The 20,078-nt window shown below is 48.3% G+C and overlaps 1 protein-coding gene across 1 annotated transcript in view; it reads right to left on the bottom strand.

Annotated features, from left to right (window-relative positions):
• The window catches only part of CDH4 (cadherin 4), a 1,072,466-nt gene extending 1,060,503 nt beyond the window's left edge, over positions 1-11,963 (bottom strand). Inside the window, exon 1 of the mRNA XM_077460271.1 lies at positions 11,748-11,963. Within this exon, the coding sequence (XP_077316397.1) occupies positions 11,748-11,828 (81 nt within the window). The 5' untranslated portion in view covers positions 11,829-11,963. The remainder of the gene's footprint in view (positions 1-11,747) is intronic.
• Positions 11,964-20,078: the final 8,115 nt, after the last annotated feature.

The raw sequence follows: 20,078 nt of genomic DNA, 5'->3' as shown, positions 1-20,078 counted from the left end.
AAACTTTGACGCCATTCCACGAGCGGGCGCAATTTTGAAGCGTGACATGTTGGGTATCAATTTACTCGGCGTACCATTATCTTTCACAGTATAAAAAAAAAATTGGACTAATTTTACTGTTGTCTTATTTTTTTATTAAAAAAAGTGAATTTTTTCCAAAAAAAGTGCGCTTGTAAGACCGCTGCGCAAATACAGTGTGAAAAAAAGTATTTCAATGACCACCATTTTATTCTCTAGGGTGTTAGAAAAAAAACAATATAAAATGTTTGGGGTTTCTATGTAATTTTCGAGCAAAAAAAACTGTTTTAAACATGTAAAAACCAAGTCTGAAAAAGAGGCCTGGTCCTTAAGTGGTTAAATATATATGTAATTTCATTAATTATATTATGTGGATTATCCAGAATCAATTCAATGTACATAAGCATAACACTGGGGATCATCCAGTATCTGAAAGGTTTTAAACTAAATGGCTTATATATGGCAAAATGCAGTGTCTCGTCACAACCAAATTGAAGTATCTCATCACAACCAAAGTGCCGTGCCTCGTCCCACAACCAAAGTGCAGTGCCTCGTCCCACAACCAAAGTGCAGTGCCTCGTCCCACAACCAAAGTGCAGTGCCTCGTCCCACAACCAAAGTGCAGTGCCTCGTCCCACAACCAAAGTGCAGTGCCTCGTCCCACAACCAAATTGCAGTGTCTCAGCACAACCAAAGTGCAGTGCCTCGTCACACAACCAAAGGGAAGTGCCTCGTCCCACAACCAAATTGCAGTGTCTCAGCACAACCAAAGTGCAGTGCCTCGTCACACAACCAAAGTGCAGTGCCTCGTCACACAACCAAAGTGCAGTGTCTCGTCCCACAACCAAAGTGCAGTGCCTCGTCCCACAACCAAAGTGCAGTGCCTCGTCCCACAACCAAAGTGCAGTGCCTCGTCACACAACCAAAGTGCAGTGCCTCGTCACACAACCAAAGTGCAGTGCCTCGTCACACAACCAAAGTGCAGTGCCTCGTCACACAACCAAAGTGCAGTGCCTCGTCACACAACCAAAGTGCAGTGCCTCGTCCCACAACCAAAGTGCAGTGCCTCAACACAACCAAATTGCAGTGTCTCATCACAACCAAATTGCAGTGTCTCATCACAACCAAATTGCAGTGTCTCATCACAACCAAATTGAGGTGTCTCATCACAACCAAAGTGCAGTGTCTCATCACAACCAAAGTGCAGTGTCTCGTCCCACAACCAAAGTGCAGTGCCTCAACACAACCAAAGTGCAGTGTCTCGTCCCACAACCAAAGTGCAGTGTCTCATCACAACCAAAGTGCAGTGTCTCGTCCCACAACCAAAGTGCAGTGTCTCGTCCCACAACCAAAGTGCAGTGTCTCATCACAACCAAAGTGCAGTGTCTCATCACAACCAAAGTGCAGTGTCTCGTCCCACAACCAAAGTGCAGTGTCTCGTCCCACAACCAAAGTGCAGTGCCTCAACACAACCAAAGTGCAGTGCCTCAACACAACCAAAGTGCAGTGCCTCAACACAACCAAATTGCAGTGTCTCATCACAACCAAATTGAGGTGTCTCATCACAACCAAATTGAGGTGTCTCATCACAACCAAAGTGCAGTGCCTCACCCCACAACCAAAGTGCAGTGCCTCAACACAACCAAAGTGCAGTGCCTCACCCCACAACCAAAGTGCAGTGCCTCACCCCACAACCAAAGTGCAGTGCCTCAACACAACCAAAGTGCAGTGTCTCAACACAACCAAAGTGCAGTGTCTCAACACAACCAAATTGCAGTGTCTCATCACAACCAAATTGAGGTGTCTCATCACAACCAAAGTGCAGTGTCTCATCACAACCAAAGTGCAGTGCCTCAACACAACCAAATTGAGGTGTCTCATCACAACCAAATTGAGGTGTCTCATCACAACCAAAGTGCAGTGCCTCAACACAACCAAAGTGCAGTGCCTCAACACAACCAAAGTGCAGTGCCTCAACACAACCAAAGTGCAGTGTCTCGTCCCACAACCAAAGTGCAGTGTCTCGTCCCACAACCAAAGTGCAGTGTCTCGTCCCACAACCAAAGTGCAGTGTCTCGTCCCACAACCAAAGTGCAGTGTCTCGTCCCACAACCAAAGTGCAGTGCCTCGTCCCACAACCAAAGTGCAGTGCCTCGTCCCACAACCAAAGTGCAGTGCCTCGTCCCACAACCAAATTGCAGTGTCTCATCACAACCAAATTGCAGTGTCTCATCACAACCAAATTGCAGTGTCTCATCACAACCAAATTGCAGTGTCTCATCACAACCAAATTGCAGTGTCTCATCACAACCAAATTGAGGTGTCTCAACACAACTAAATTGAGGTGTCTCATCACAACCAAAGTGCAGTGTCTCATCACAAACAAAGTGCAGTGCCTCAACACAACCAAATTGAGGTGTCTCATCACAACCAAATTGAGGTGTCTCATCACAACCAAAGTGCAGTGTCTCGTCCCACAACCAAAGTGCAGTGTCTCATCACAACCAAAGTGCAGTGTCTCGTCCCACAACCAAAGTGCAGTGTCTCATCACAACCAAAGTGCAGTGTCTCATCACAACCAAAGTGCAGTGTCTCATCACAACCAAAGTGCAGTGTCTCATCACAACCAAAGTGCAGTGTCTCGTCCCACAACCAAAGTGCAGTGTCTCGTCCCACAACCAAAGTGCAGTGCCTCAACACAACCAAAGTGCAGTGCCTCAACACAACCAAATTGCAGTGTCTCATCACAACCAAATTGCAGTGTCTCATCACAACCAAATTGAGGTGTCTCATCACAACCAAAGTGCAGTGCCTCACCCCACAACCAAAGTGCAGTGCCTCAACACAACCAAAGTGCAGTGCCTCACCCCACAACCAAAGTGCAGTGCCTCACCCCACAACCAAAGTGCAGTGCCTCACCCCACAACCAAAGTGCAGTGCCTCACCCCACAACCAAAGTGCAGTGCCTCAACACAACCAAAGTGCAGTGTCTCAACACAACCAAATTGCAGTGTCTCATCACAACCAAATTGCAGTGTCTCATCACAACCAAATTGCAGTGTCTCATCACAACCAAATTGCAGTGTCTCATCACAACCAAATTGAGGTGTCTCATCACAACCAAAGTGCAGTGTCTCATCACAACCAAAGTGCAGTGCCTCAACACAACCAAATTGAGGTGTCTCATCACAACCAAATTGAGGTGTCTCATCACAACCAAAGTGCAGTGTCTCATCACAACCAAAGTGCAGTGCCTCAACACAACCAAAGTGCAGTGTCTCGTCCCACAACCAAAGTGCAGTGTCTCGTCCCACAACCAAAGTGCAGTGTCTCGTCCCACAACCAAAGTGCAGTGTCTCGTCCCACAACCAAAGTGCAGTGCCTCAACACAACCAAATTGCAGTGTCTCATCACAACCAAATTGAGGTGTCTCATCACAACCAAAGTGCAGTGCCTCACCCCACAACCAAAGTGCAGTGCCTCAACACAACCAAATTGCAGTGTCTCATCACAACCAAATTGAGGTGTCTCATCACAACCAAAGTGCAGTGCCTCACCCCACAACCAAATTGCAGTGTCTCAGCACAACCAAAGTGCAGTGCCTCGTCACACAACCAAAGTGCAGTGCCTCGTCAAACAACCAAAGTGCAGTGTCTCGTCCCACAACCAAAGTGCAGTGTCTCGTCCCACAACAAAAGTGCCGTGCCTCGTCACACAACCAAAGTGCAGTGCCTCGTCCCACAACCAAAGTGCAGTGCCTCGTCACACAACCAAAGTGCAGTGCCTCGTCACACAACCAAAGTGCAGTGCCTCGTCACACAACCAAAGTGCAGTGCCTCGTCACACAACCAAAGTGCAGTGCCTCGTCACACAACCAAAATGCAGTGCCTCGTCACACAACCAAAGTGCAGTGCCTTGTCACACAACCAAAGTGCAGTGCCTCGTCACACAACCAAAGTGCAGTGCCTCGTCCCACAACCAAAGTGCAGTGCCTCGTCCCACAACCAAAGTGCAGTGCCTCAACACAACCAAATTGCAGTGTCTCATCACAACCAAATTGAGGTGTCTCATCACAACCAAAGTGCAGTGCCTCAACACAACCAAATTGAGGTGTCTCATCACAACCAAATTGAGGTGTCTCATCACAACCAAAGTGCAGTGTCTCATCACAACCAAAGTGCAGTGTCTCGTCCCACAACCAAAGTGCAGTGTCTCGTCCCACAACCAAAGTGCAGTGTCTCGTCCCACAACCAAAGTGCAGTGTCTCGTCCCACAACCAAAGTGCAGTGTCTCGTCCCACAACCAAAGTGCAGTGTCTCATCACAACCAAAGTGCAGTGTCTCGTCCCACAACCAAAGTGCAGTGCCTCAACACAACCAAAGTGCAGTGTCTCATCACAACCAAATTGAGATGTCTCATCACAACCAAAGTGCAGTGCCTCACCCCACAACCAAAGTGCAATGTCTCATCATAACCTCAGCACAACCAAAGTGCAGTGCTTAACCACAACCAATCAAATCACAGTAAAAAGCAAATGGACTTGTTGGTTGCTGAACATTATCACTAGTCCTAGAGATAGACTAAGGTTAAAATCTCTCTATCTCTATCTCTCTGTCTCTCTCGTAATTCTGACCTTTTTAGCCAGCCAGTATGGAATACATATAACCATCAAGTGTAAGAATTGTATAGAAACGAAAAGTTGATGTGGCAATAAGGAAAAATCTCCAATCTGGGGAAGGCATTTCTGATCCATAATTGACCTGCAGATAAAACCTTGCTGTTCTTGGTTATACGGCTTTGGAACTCATACACAGGCAAAGACAAAACACTCAGACAAGTTCTATGTAGGAGCTAGCAGACTCCCCTAAGGAACTTGGCAACCTTGGCTCCCATTGACAATAGGAAAAAGGCTCATAGGAAAAGGTAAGGCGCCAGCTTTACTTTTTCAGCCCGGGGGGCTCCCTGGTATATGTCCAGTTTTTAACATATTAATGCACATCTCCGGAGCCAGTCAATCTATTGCAGAAGACAGCAGGCACTTGTACAGAGTCGGGGGAACATTCACATACGTGCCATGAATGACATCTCATGAAAAGCTAAAAAGATGTTAAGCACTGGCTGGCTCCTGGAAAACGTCTGGTGTTTTTTATGCAGGGACATATTCTAGTAGAAAGGCAGACGGAGACAGGCAGGCAAAGGAAAAAAAAAAAAGGGAGGAAGGGAATGAGAGCGAGAGAGAAACACAGAAATATGCACCCGCCAATATCATTACGCGGAGCTGTCCAGTGCTGGAAATGGTATGCTGAACAAGAGACAGGGGTTAAAACTGACAATAAAAGTGCTTTGACAAAAAAAAAAAAAAGGTAATGCCATACAGCACAGCCTTATAATGAAGAGCAAGCAGAGATAAGTGTACTTAATTTATTAAACATCTCCATCGTCTCATGAAAAGTACATCACGCCGCTGCCGCTAAGTGCAGAAAAGCAAAAAGGCTACAACTGAATGCTGTATATTACTTGCTTAAAAAGCCTTCTTGCATTTCTACATTACTGTTCCATATAATGCCAACTGTTTGCAGCACATCATAGCATTACCAGGACTAGATACTTAGTCAATGGCTATAAAATTAAATTGCAAGAACTGTCAAATAATTCAAATGGACCAGATTCAACAACGGTCTAGATTTTCCCTTATTCCAAAACATGAGTGACAAACTGAAAGGACAAATTCTTTCGACAAAAAATAGGATTTATTTTTATTTATTTTTTTAATAACAGTCTCGCTCAGCCTTTCTCAACCTTTTTGAACACAGAAGAACCCTTAAAATAACTTTCCTATCTTAGGAAACCTCTGACCAAAATTACTATATCTACAACTCATGATACATTAGCCCTTGTACACACGGTCGGAGAATCCGTCGGAATGTGTCCTATCGGACCGTGTGTGGTATGCATCGGACTGATTCCGTCGGAATATCCGTCGGACCCAATTTTCCAACATGTTGGAAATATTTCCCGACCAACTGGGCCGATCGGACATACTCCGATCATGTGTAGAGAATTTTGATCGGACCAAGTGCCACACATGCTCAGATCAAATTCCTACATCAAAGCTATTGGCTACTAGCCTGAATGTAGTCCCATCGTAACGAAATTATGTCATCACGTTCTGAAATATCGGATTTTTCGCCAACCGTGTGTATGCAACAGTTTCGGACAAGATCCGACGGACAAAATCCGACGGATTTGGTTGTGGAAATCTCCGACCGTGTGTACAGGGGTTAAGTGTGATGGTCAGTGGGAAGAACGTTCCTTACACTTGTGGTCCTTGGGAAGAAGCTAAAAATCCCCCCCCCCCCCCTAGCTAAAAAAGATCAAAGATGGGAACTTATCTGAGAATCAGAAATTGTTCATTACTGGCAACCTGTAGAGGAACCCTAGTGTTTCATGGAATGCTAGTTGAGAAGCCCTGGTCTAGCTGGAGGAGTCCTGAAGGCTTATGGGCGGGTTGAGAAACCAACTTATTGAGGAACAAACTATTTAATTTGTTGAAGAACTACAAGTTCCAGCGTTCTTCATCAACCAGAGACAACCTAGCACCTTAAGCCCCATACACACTATCAGTTTTTCTGCTGAGTTTTTCCTTCAGGTTTACCAAAACCATGTAGTGCAAGGGCCTGTCTGATTGCATACAAATATAAACTCCTAAGGTTTGACCTCATATTATATGGTTTTGGTAAATCTGATGGAAAAACTCAGCAGAAAAACTGATTGTGTGTATGGGGGCTTAATGCCCTGTACACACGGTCGGACATTTTGATGGAAAATGTCCGATCGGACCGTGTTATCGGATAATCCGACCATGTGTGGGCTCCATCGGACTGTTTCCGTCGGAATATCCGACCAACAAAGTTTTAGAGCTGGGCTATAAAATTTTCCGACAACATGGTCCGATGGGACTTTGTCCGATCGTTTGTAGAGAATTCCGATTGGACAAAGTGCCACGCATGCTCAGATCAAATTCCTAGACCAAAGCTACTAGCCTGAACGTAGTCCCGTCGTAACGAAATAACGTCACCACGTTCTGAACGATCGGATTGTCCGACAACTTTGTCCGACCGTGTGTATGCAACACCAGTTTCGGACAAAATCCGATGGATTTTGTTGTCGGAATGTCCGACCGTGTGTACAAGGGCTAAGGTTTGACCTCATATTATATGGTTTTGGTAAATCTGAAGGAAAAACTCATTAGAAAAACTGATAGTGCGTATGGGGCTTTAGAAGAGAACTGTAGGTCCCTCTGTTTGACAAAGCATGGCTTTCTCTACATCTAGTGCGGTATCTGGTTGCCAATTCCTGGGCCCTAAGACCTGACGTAAGTACTAGTGGAAATCATAAAAGGCAGCAAGGCATTAAAATATCAAAAACTGTATTGACTACGTGATTCCTTCAGCCTAAATGATTCTGCCGCTGGCTGCGAGGAAACTGCTATTTTTTTTTTTCAAAATCTAAAAATAATGTAGGATTTTGAGGAGCGCGGATTCGGTAAGAGCGTGTACCCAGATGAGCCTGAAACTTCTCCTTTGTGATTTTAGCAGTCAGGTTTTGAAGCGGATCTGTCAAAGGGTCAAAGATGCACAATGTTCTTGCTGCACAAAGCTTGTTAAGCAGTGACAGCGCAGAAGTTGATGTAGCCCTAGCTATCACATTAGGCACTTCCCCACAAATACCTTCTACACTTGCACCAAAGACCTCCCTCAAGAAACATTGACCCTTTCCTTCAGACAAAACTACTTTAACAAGCATCTCTGTGGTGTATACAGCTGATGAACCCACAGAGGCTGAAAAACAACAATAATATATATTATTGAGCTTAAAACCTCAGAACGAATGTATTTCATGGGCTAGCAAAGCACCAACATATAACAAAGTGTCTTGTGATTAACACGGGAAGCAAGACAAATTGCTAAATATTGGTTGAACGTATTTGGAAAGTAGACATCTGCTTTCGTTTTTTGATGCATATGCCTGCCGTTATAATAACGTACGATATTAATACATTAAAACGCCTGCATACATTTATATTATTTATACAAGCCATCTTAATGTTTGTCTGAAGGAAGCAAAAAAGGCTTTCAATTATAAAACTGTCACTGTGAAGCCACCCGACTTTCTTACGCCTAACAGGGGCAACAGACCGTTTACTGCAAATGGAACACAGACGGTAAATGAGGATCCACTCATAGCTTAATTCACATACGGCAATCAGATGAATATTTATGATGCGGCGAATGCAATTTTTAACTCGGATTTGGTGGGGTTTTTTTTTTTTTTTTTGTGATCATTAAAAGCGAAGAAACGGTCCTAGAAATGAGAGAAAAATCAGGCAGCTCTTGTCCAATACACATGTGTACTTTGAAAGGGAACCATTTATTTCATTATGTAGTCAAGTTATACGGCTTCTCCAAATCTTAAATCATTTTTAGGTCTCAGGGGACTTCTGCAAAAATAAATCAGTCGGGGAAAATGCTTCTTGCATCGATGGTGGGAAGAATGTACTCCTTACAGTAGTGGTCATATTGCCACCCTTACTGACAGCTAAAAAGACCATTGGAGTCATGCTGGTGGCTCTGCCAAGTGGCAGAACATCTGGTACTATACAGGAACCATCAGACTGGGGGGTCAATCAACCACAGCTCAATGAACCCCTGGCCACCTAAAGAGGAACCATCAGATTGGAGGTCACTTAATGAATTCCTTGCCACCCAAAGAGGAACCATCAGATTGGAGGTCACTTAATGAATTCTTTGCCACCCAAAGAGGAACTATCAGATTGGAGGCCAATGAATGAACCCCTGGCTACCCAAAGAGGAACCATCACATTGGAGGTCATTCAATGAATGCCCTGGCCACCCAAAGAGGAACCATCACATTGGAGGCCAATAAATAAACCCCTGGCTACCCAAAGAGGAACCATCACATTGGAGGTTAATCAATGAACCCCCTCGCCACCCATAGAAGAACCATCACATTGGAGGTCAATCAATGAACCCCTGGCTACCCAAAGAGGAAACATCCCATTTGAGTTCAATCAATGAACCCCTGGCAACCCAAAGAGGAACCATCACATTGGAGCTCAATCTATGAACCCCCTGGCCACCCAAAGAGGAGCCATCACATTGGAGGTCAATTAATGAACCCCCTGGCCACCCAAAGAGGAACCATCACATTGGAGGTTAATCAATGAACCCCTCGCCACCCATAGAAGAACCATCACATTGGAGGTCAATGAATGAACCCCTGGCTACCCAAAGAGGATACATCACATTTGAGTACAATCAATCAACCCCTGGCAACCCATAGAAGAACCATCACATTGGAGGTCAATCAATGAACCCCTGGCTACCCAAAGAGGATACATCACATTGGAGGTCAATTAATGAACCCCTGGCAACCCAAAGAGGAGCCATAAGGTTCCACAGAACCCTGGCTGAGAATGGCTGCTTTGATAGGTCATATAGCCTACATTACACCAGCACTAATTTATTAAAAATGAAAACACTCTATAGGTAATGTAAGATGATTGCATTCTATATTCATTCCAAATATCATCCTATATAGGGGATTTCAGTTGTGGTTTTAAGGTATGGCTCAAAGTGCTGAGTGTGCCCACTTCCAGGTAAGAGCACAGGTGGGCTAATCAGCATCATTGTAAAAGCCACCCTACCTGTGAAGCCCTGGAGAGGAGCACACCTACCAAGCTTTGATGGATGCAGCTCTAAAATATTCTTCTAGATAAAGCAGATTTTGGATGGGCACGGAGAGGGGGGGGGGGGGGGATAAAGTCTGCAGACGGCTCTATCAGGGGCTCGGCCGGCTCAAATCACTGAACCAGAGAAGACGGGGAGAGAAAACATTTTCACAAAACGGAATTTTGAAATTTAAAAATTCCAATAACGATCGCTCTACCTTATGACCGATACACAACGTCCAGTTATCAGTCAATAACGCTTCCTTATTTTTATTTTTTTCTCCCTGACAGAACACATTTTAATAGCCCGGCGTAGCAAAGTGTTCCATTCCTGGCAAGGCGCGCGTGCCGTAGAGGGAGTCCCTGCCGCCTCAGTGACACTTTTGCAAAGCACGGAAAATGTTTTGTGCCGTTTGTATCTTTGTCGCCGTCACCCCCATGCAGCAGCAGCTGAGGAATCCGCAGGAGGATTCCAAGCCGGAGCTTCTCTGCATTCAGTCTATTGAAAAAGGCAGAAGATCTTTACTACATTCCGCCGCTGCCATTCGCTCTCATTGTCCTAGACGGGGGGAGCTTCTGAGCAGCTGGCCGAGCCATTAACTCCTGCACACTGCTAGCGAGCCGCTTTTTAATTCCTAACCCGGAGCATCCAGCGAGGAGACTTCCCCTGGATGGTCACCGCAATGCACTGACTTCTACTCTACTTACAAAGCCCCGTGCAGAATGAATGGTGGATGGGTGGGGGTTGACGGGGGGGCTTTTCCTGTGAACGGTCTTATTTAGCAGTGAATGTATAATGGGCTGTGGAGCGTTTAAGTAGAAAGCAGGCTTTGCAGATGACTTTGTACCTTCCTCTCTCTCTGGCTGGGAGCTGTGCTGAGTCTATCACTGCTACCCACACACACCGAGGCTCGGCATGTGCCAAAACGTCGGTGTCTGGTGATTGTTATCACTGGGCGCTCTGGCACCGGGGCTGTAACGTGCCCATCATCCACAGGTCCTTTCACATGGGACTGCTTGCCCAGTTCTACAGATATGATTGGTGTGTGCCCCCCCCCCCTTCCCTTTCCATGTGCCCTGCACTGAACTTCTACCTCCAGTGACAGAGATGAGCCATACACCGGGCTGGACCGGGGGGGGGGGCATCACATCACAGTGCCAACTTAACTCCTTCCAACCCTGCTTGCCTCTATCCCTTCAATGGAGATTTTCCTGGATATTAACCCTTCACATGTATGTGCCAGGCATGCCATGGCACGTCTGATCTGACAATTAACCCCCTTCCTTTAATACAACCGATTTTTATTTTTGTATCATTGTTGTATTATTATTCCTAGGTGCCCCTTCCCACCCCACCATGCAGGGTGATGAGCCCATTGCATTCAGTAGAGACAGGCAGGGGTACCAGGGTGGGGTGCAGACTATAGGGGGGCAGGGGTACCAGGGTGGAGTGCAGGGGTAGCAGGGTGGGGTGCAGACTATAGGGGGGCAGGGGTACCAGGGTGGGATGCAGTCTATAAGGGGGCAGGGGTACCAGGGTGGGGTGCAGACTAGAAGGGGGCAGGGGTACCAGGGTGGGGTGCAGACTATAGGGGGGGCAGGGGTACCAGGGTGGGGTGCAGACTATAGGGGGGCAGGGGTACCAGGGTGGGGTGCAGACTAGAAGGGGGCAGGGGTACCAGGGTGGAGTGCAGACTATAGGGGGGCAGGGGTACCAGGGTGGGGTGCAGACTAGAAGGGGGCAGGGGTACCGGGGTGGGGTGCAGACTATAGGGGGGGCAGGAGTACCAGGGTGGAGTGCAGACTATAGGGGGGGCAGGGGTACCAGGGTGGGGTGCAGACTAGAAGGGGGCAGGGGTACCAGGGTGGGGTGCAGACTATAGGGGGGGCAGGAGTACCAGGGTGGAGTGCAGACTATAGGGGGGGCAGGGGTACCAGGGTGAGGTGCAGACTATAAGGGGGAGAGGTGCCCACTTACCCCCAGTGCCCCGGGCAGGGCCAACAGCAGCAGCAGAGCGCTCCCCGACCCCTTTGGCATCTTTGCACCCAGGCGGGACATCTTGATCCTGGCAGCCACCAAAAAATATATAAACGTCCAAAAATTCCAGAGGTTGTGTTGCAGATGGAGCAGCGGCAGTAGTAGTGCGATGTCCGCTCCCCCCACCACCCAACCCAGACCTTTCCCTTCCAATAACGTCCCGGTGTGAGGCTCCGCTGCCCCCGGGCGCTGCCGCTCTCCGCCCCGGCTCTCCCACGCTCTGAGCTGCAGGTGAACGGGCTGCACCAGCTGAGCGCAGCCAGGCCCCGCCCACACTCCACGCGCTGACTGGCACCTCCGACACGCCCCCACAGGGTTCAGCCGAGACTGACAAGCCGAGCGCCCGGGATAACCACGCCCACCTCGGAAAAAAAGAAAAAAAGAAAGGGATGAATGATCATCGGCGTGTGTCTCCGCAGCGCCCTCGCTGGTGGTTGTGAGCGCTGCAGCCTGGCAGATCGGAGAGATCGCGGAGGAGAAGCGAGCTGTGATGAGGAAGGACGGAGGGGAGGAAGGACGGAGGGGAGGAAGGACGGAGGGGGGGGGGGGGGCAGTTATATAATGTTGGAGGGGTAAGTGAGGGGCAGGAGACAGGCACAGCATGCACACAGCTCTAGGGGGAATGAATACATGATGCCAGCCTCGTGGCACACACTCATCCTATTTCATGTCTGCAAACAGACCAGGTGTGCATGGGCACCCCCTCCCCCATCACCCTGTGTGGCACCCAGTCCCCCGATAATTCACCAAACACCCCAACCGGGCTCCTACAAAAATACATGAATAATTACAATTGTTAAAGATTGTAAAAAAATAAAATACACGATTATATCAATTACATTCTTTCTGCTCTGCTGACACCGTCCCCTGCTCTACTAACCCCAATCTCTGCCCTACTGACACCGTCCCCTGCTCTACTGACACCGTTCTCTGCCCTACTGACACCGTCCCCTGCCCTACTGACACCGTCCCCTGCTCTACTGACCCCAATCTCTGCCCTACTGACACCGTCCCCTGCTCTACTGACACCGTTCTCTGCCCTACTGACACCGTCCCCTGCCCTACTGACACCGTCCCCTGCTCTACTGACCCCAATCTCTGCCCTACTGACACCGTCCCCTGCTCTACTGACACCGTCCACTGCCCTACTGACACCGTCCACTGCCCTACTGACACCGTCCACTGCCCTACTGACACCGTCCCCTGCTCTACTGACACCGTCCACTGCCCTACTGACACCGTCCACTGCCCTACTGACACCGTCCACTGCCCTACTGACACCGTCCTCTGCCCTACTGACACCGTCCTCTGCCCTACTGACACCGTCCCCTGCCCTACTGACACCGTCCCCTGCTCTACTGACCCCAATCTCTGCCCTACTGACACCGTCCCCTGCCCTACTGACACCGTCCTCTGCTCTACTGACCCCAATCTCTGCCCTACTGACACCGTCCCCTGCTCTACTGACACCGTTCTCTGCCCTACTGACACCGTCCACTGCCCTACTGACACCGTCCTCTGCCCTACCGACACCGTCCTCTGCCCTACTGACACCGTCCCCTGCTCTACTGACCCCAATCTCTGCCCTACTGACACCGTCCCCTGCCCTACTGACACCGTCCTCTGCTCTATGTCCCCAATCTCTGCCCTACTGACACCGTCCCCTGCTCTACTGACACCGTTCTCTGCCCTACTGACACCGTCCACTGCCCTACTGACACCGTCCTCTGCCCTACTGACACCGTCCTCTGCCCTACTGACACCGTCCCCTGCTCTACTGACATCAACCTCTGCCCTAATGACACCGTCCTCTGCTCCGCTGACACCAATCTCTGCCCTACTGGCACTTTCCTCTGCCCTACTGACACGTACCTCTGCCCTACCGACACGTTCCTCTGCCCTACCGACACGTTCCTCTGCCCTACCGACAACCGTCCTCTGCCCTACCGACAACCGTCCTCTGCCCTACTGACACCGTCCTCTGCCCTACTGACACCAATCTCTGCCCTACTGATACCGTCCTCTGTCCTACTGACACCATCCTCTGCTCTACTGACACCAATCTCTGCCCTACTCGTACCGTCCTCTGCCCCAATGACACCGTCCTCTGCCCCAATGACACCGTCCTCTGCCCCAATGACACCGTCCTCTGCCCCAATGACACCGTCCTCTGTCCCAATGACAACATCCTCTGCCCTAATGACACCGTCCTCTGCTCTGCTGACACCGTCCTCTGCCCTACTGACACTGTCCTCTGCCCTACTGACACTGTCCCCTGCTCTACTGACATCAACCTCTGCCCTACTGACACCATCCTCTGCTCTACTGACACCAATCTCTGCCCTACTGGCACTTTCCTCTACCCTACTGACACCAATATCTGCTCTACTGACACGTTCCTCTGCCCTACTGACACGTTCCTCTGCCCTACTGGCACCAATCTCTGCCTTACTGACACCGTCTCCTGCTCTACTGACACCAAACTCTGCCCTACTGACACCGTCCCCTGCGCTACTGACACCAATCTCTGCCCTACTGCCACCTTCCTCTGTCCTACTGACACCATCCTTTGCCCTACTGACACCATCCACTACTTTACTGACTGTCAGTATATATACACACATGCACACACACATATGTGTACAGGTGTCAGTCCTTCCCAGGTAGGATGAGAATACTGGAATGGTCAAATCACTGAATGACTGCATGTAGTGTCACCCAATCAATGCAGAGCCACCGCTTGTCTTTATATGCTCCGCGCTCCCATTCACTAACCGCAGCCCTTAGATGTACTCGCCTTCCAACATTACAACTTGAGAATGAGGAATAACTAAGGTAGGTGTGGTTAAATTGTGGGTGTGGCCAGACTGGTAACAGTGGGAGAGGCGTAGCCAGGCTGGTAGGAGTGGGAGGGGCTTAATGGGCATGGTTTAACAAAACCCAGGTTTCCTTGGTTCTATAAAGTATGCTTTGATTACCGTGCCACAAGCAGGAGTCTCACAGACACATATAAACCTCAGCACAAGAATATCTGCACACTTATCCCTCCCAGCACAAACCTTTGCCCCCAGTGCCGCCTATCAGTGCCCATCAATTCTACATATCAGTGCCCATCAATTCTACATATCAGTGCCTCCACATCAGTGCCACATTATCAGTGCCTCCTCATCAGTGCCCTTCGCCGTCAGTGAAGGAGAAAACAACATTTTATAACAGAAACCAAGAAAAACATTTTTTTTCAAAAATTGTCAGTCTTTTTTAGTTTGTTTAGCAAACAATAAAAACCCCAGAGGTGATCAAATACCACCAAAAGAAAGCTCTATTTGTGGGAAGAAAATGATAATAATTCAGTTTGAGTACAGTCTTGTATGGCCGCGCAATTGTCATTTAAAGTGCGACAGCGCTAAAAGCTGAAAATTGTCCTGGGCAGGAAGGGACGAAAGTACCTGGTATTGAAGTGGTTAAACTCCTGCTGCCACCCTTACCTTCATTACCACTAGTTACCGACCTTTGGCTTGTTCCTTGAGCATGCTTCCTCTTGATCCCTATCGGCTACAACTGCTACCAGTCCCCGGCTTGCTCACCTCCTGGTGTGGTGATCCGGAGGACTTGGCATTAGCACGCAGGGAAAACCATCTCCACCATCAGGATCATCATCATCATCTGATGAAGACCGACTGGTGCATCAAGTGAGCCTGTGTCACCCGCCAGTGGGACCTGCTTGTGCATTTATCCTGCTGGTTTCTGTGTGACCCTTACCAGTGATATAGCTCTTGGCCTCCGAGCCTGACTGTGACATCTCCCCCAGCACAAAGTCTCCCACTCCTTCCAGCACAAATACTCTTCCACTCCCAAATCCTCCCTTCCAGCACTAATCCCTCCACCCCCCTCCCTCCCACCCACATCCAAACCCTCCAGCACCAATCTTCCATCCCAGCCAAACTCCCCTTTGTCAGCCTGGGCTCAGCCCTTCCCTCGCTGAGCTGGCCACTCAGCTGTCGGCTAATTGCCAGCTCCTTTCTCTCCAGTTACTCAGCTGTTGATGATATCCTGCTCATCAGTCCTGCCTACTTAAGCCATCCAGTCCAGAGGAGCTCTGCCTTCGCATTGGTCAACATCACAGAGACGCTCTCCTGCGATCCTGTTCAAGACTTACTTTGCTGACATCCCTTCTGGCTTCAGATCCTGCTTGCTGTTTCACTACATTGATCGCTGACTTCTGGCTTGGCTGACTAGCCATTCTAGTTACTGAACTTTGGCTATGTTTTGACTACTTTTGTTCTTTTTTCTTTTTGGCCTGATTTCATGGTTTCTGACACCCTCCCCCCCAAGTTCTCCTCCCAGTAAAATTATGTCCCCACTTCTAGCACAAATTCCCCTCTCCCCAAATTTTTCCTTCTGGTACAAATGCTCTTTGCCCTCTAGCACAAACTTCCTTCCCCAAACCTCCTCTCCCAAAACATCCCCCCCCCCCTTCTGGCACAACCCCCCTTTCCCCCAAACCCTCCCCTTCTAGCACAAATCCTCTCCAAATGGTGCCTGGCACTAGTGCAACCCTGTGAGGTGAATCAAAGAAGCTAAGTGCTGGAACTTGTTCCGTCACGGGACTTTGCACCTCCAGCCTGGAACCGCGGGGTGCAGGATAATTTAAAATCTCAGGAAGGCTCTGCGGAATCCGGGACATCTAGGAGTTATGGATAGACCTGGTACTTCTGTGTATGGAGGAGCATGTGACCTTCTCCACTTCCTCCCATGATGCAGTGGTCAATCACTGGGTTGAAGCACTGTTGTATGAGCTTTAACATAGACCAATATGGCCCTTACATGGGGATTTTTATTAAAGCTGGACCTCAAACACAAAAAGTTAATCAACTAGTTCCAGTCTGGGTGTCACACACCTGACTGTTGAACCCCAGATGATGATGATTGCCTCTTGCACAATTCTCATCCAAGTACCCCTGGTAGTAGAGACAGTGACTTCTAGGGCAGTGGAAGGGCACAGGTGCCTGGAAGCTGTAGGAGTGCGCTGTAGATTGAAGACACAGGGGTCCTTCCAGTGGTGGGGGTGGAGTCTGATCACAAGCCTTGTTCAGCGGGAGCCAGGCAGACAGGTGCAGAATCAGGATCAGTTTCAAAGTCTAGAACAGGCAGAAGTTGGTAATGTGCTGGCAGTGGGGTACCAAATCAGGAGACGTAGTCATAAATCCAAGCCGGGGTCAGTAACATAAGCAAGAAGCAGATATAGCAGGCATGGGTAATCCTAGAGAGCTGTCAGATGTAGTCGGGTCAGCAACAAGGTTAGCAGACATGGATTAGAATCAGGAACCAAAACTGAAGACAATCCAGCACTGAAGGCAGGCAGACTCTCAGTTTAAATAGGCTGCTGGGCGCCAGAATCTGTGCATGCGTGTGCATGCCTACATGTACGCCAACATGCTCGTACGCATTTGCATGCGCATTCTAATCCTTGCTCGCCTTGGGCTTCTGTGCTTATGACTCTGCACATGTGCATTAGAATCAGCTCTTGCTTCACGGGAATTAGCAGCTGCTGAATGGGAATGAGCAGCAGTGTTAATTTAGTTGCCTAAAATGACTAAAACATTTTAGTCGACTAAAATACGTCTAAAACTAAAACAAGTGAGATGACTAAAATACAACTAAAACTAAAATGGCATTTTACAAAAGTGAGGGTTTGAGAAACTGGGGATTATTACGGTGCCAAACGACTCAAATAAATTGCTGTATACTAAAAAAATTCTGAATTTTATTACAGCATATCACAAATAACACAAACACAATATTTAATTAAAATTCGGGGAGCACGTGAAAAAATTAATACAGGGCCAGAATGGTGTAGGCCTTGGTATGCTTTCAGGTCAGGTCTTCCCTACATGTTTCGCTAAAGCATTGGCTTCCTCAGAGGAATAGGACGTGACCAATATTTGAGAAATAATTCTAGAGAATGGAAGAATTATCTGTAGAATTATTTCTCAAATATTGGTCACGTCCAGGGGCGGACTGACAAATCATGGGGCCCCCGGGCTATAGGAGATTATGGGGCCCCCGGGCAATCAGACATTATGGGGCCACACAGTATACACAAACACACACACAGTATACAACCGCACAGTATACACAGACATGTTTCTATTGACTGAGAAGGTACTGGAGAGACAGATGTAAAAAACAAAACAAAAGATTTTTACATACTTTCCCTAGTTTTACTGAGGCTGGCAACCCTGATGGGGCCCAGTAGTGGCACAGGCCCTCGGGCAGTGCCCAAGTGGCCCAATGGTCTGTCTGTCACGTCCTATTCCCCTAAGGAAGCCAATGCTTAGGCGAAACATGTAGGGAAGACCTGACCTGAAAGCATACCAAGGCCTACACCATTCTAGCCCTGTATTGAATTTTGATGTGCTCCCCGAATTTTAATTGAATATTGTGTTTGTGTTATTTTTTGATATGCTGTAATAAAATGTATAATTTTTTTTAGTATACTCCAATTTATTTGATTTGTTGGCACCGTAATAATCCCCAGTTCCTCAAACCCTCACTTTTGTAACCAATTTTAGGATGAGGTGCCTTATCTAAAATGGATCCCACTGCCACTTTTCCCAATTTAAAATGGCATTTTAGTCAAAAGACTACGACTAAAACTAAATTGAAATTTGACTTCAAAATTGACACTGGTCTGTAGTGCATGTTCATACCTCAATATCTTAAATAATAACATATGAGATTTTTCCCTCCAGCAGTATATACCCGAGTATAGGTCGATCCGAATATAAGCCGAGGCCCCCAATTTACCACAAAAAAACTGGGAAACGTATTTACTCGTGTATAAGCCGAGGGTGAGACATCCCTGTGTCCATCCCTGTGTCCCGTCCATCCCTGTGTCCGTCCCTGTGTCCCGTCCGTCCCTGTGTCCCGTCCGTCCCTGTGTCCCGTCCGTCCCTGTGTCCCGTCCGTCCCTGTGTCCCGTCCGTCCCTGTGTCCCGTCCGTCCCTGTGTCCCGTCCGTCGCTGTGTCCCGTCCGTCGCTGTGTCCCGTCCGTCGCTGTGTCCCGTCCGTCGCTGTGTCCCGTCCGTCGCTGTGTCCCGTCCGTCGCTGTGTCCCGTCCGTCTCTGTGTCCCGTCCGTCCCTGCCTACCTGTGCCAATCTGCAGCCTCTGTGTGCCATGCCGCACCTCTCCTCGTCTGACAGACGGCGGCCATTCCTCTGTTCAAAAGCTGTGCCTCTCTGTCTGTGATAGGCAGAACACTCAATTTCCCAGCAGTCAGTGTTCCGCCTATCACGGACATCCTCTCATCCTCGTCCGTAGTATGAGAATGAGCGGATGTCCGTGATAGGCGGAACACTGACTGCTGGGAAATTGAGTGTTCTGCCTATCACAGATAGGGAGGCACGGCTTTTGAGTAGTAGAATGGCCGCCGTCTGTCTGCACGACACGCTGATCTGGCAGGCAGACAGCGGTGACTCGAGTATAAGCCGAGGGGGGCACTTTCAGCCTAAAAAAAGAGGCTGAAAATCTCGGCTTATACTCGAGTATATACGGTAAGGAGTTTGGAAAGTGTAGAGAACTGTTAACTAATGCATTATAATTTAATTACACCCATTTGATTTCAGATGACTAAAATTAGTTTTAGTCGACTAAAAGGTACTGGGGATTTTAGTCGACTAAATGTACTGGAGATTAAATACAACTAAAGCTAAAACAATTGCAGAAGGCTAGAATGGGACTAAACCTAAAATGCCATTTTAGTGCTAACACTAAAACTTACTGCACGGGAATAAGCACTTGCTGCAGAAGATCCCCGACACCGGGCCAATTCTGACATTTCTATCATACATGTAAATATCAGCTTTTTTTTGCCAGAAAATTACTTAGGAGCCCAAACATTATATTTTTTTTTTTTAGGCAGAGACCCTAGAGAATACAATGGTTGTTGTTTCAATTTTATATGTTGCACAACTGCTTAGCTGTTTATCAAATGCAAATTTTCAGATATGAATAAACTTTAACCACTTCAGCCCTGGCCTATAGACATATGACGCCCACAGATGGGATCTCCCATCCTGGATGGGTATCATATGACATCCTCTGATTCCCGGCTGTCTAGGGGGTGCGCACCTGCGGCATCGCTCGGGATCCGGTGAGTGTGCCCGGTGGCCTGCGATGTCCGCCGGGCACCCGCGATTGCCCGGGAACACAGCAGGACCGTGGATCTGTGTATGTAAACACACAGATCCACGTCCTGTCAGTGGAGAGGA

Source organism: Lithobates pipiens, unplaced genomic scaffold (assembly GCF_037356315.1).
Source record: "Lithobates pipiens isolate NorthernLeopardFrog02 unplaced genomic scaffold, aLitPip1_a1.2 Scaffold_28, whole genome shotgun sequence".
Taxonomy (NCBI): Eukaryota; Metazoa; Chordata; class Amphibia; order Anura; family Ranidae; genus Lithobates; species Lithobates pipiens.
Note: the sequence above shows the minus strand (reverse complement) of the source record. Positions and strands in the feature narration are given on the sequence as shown.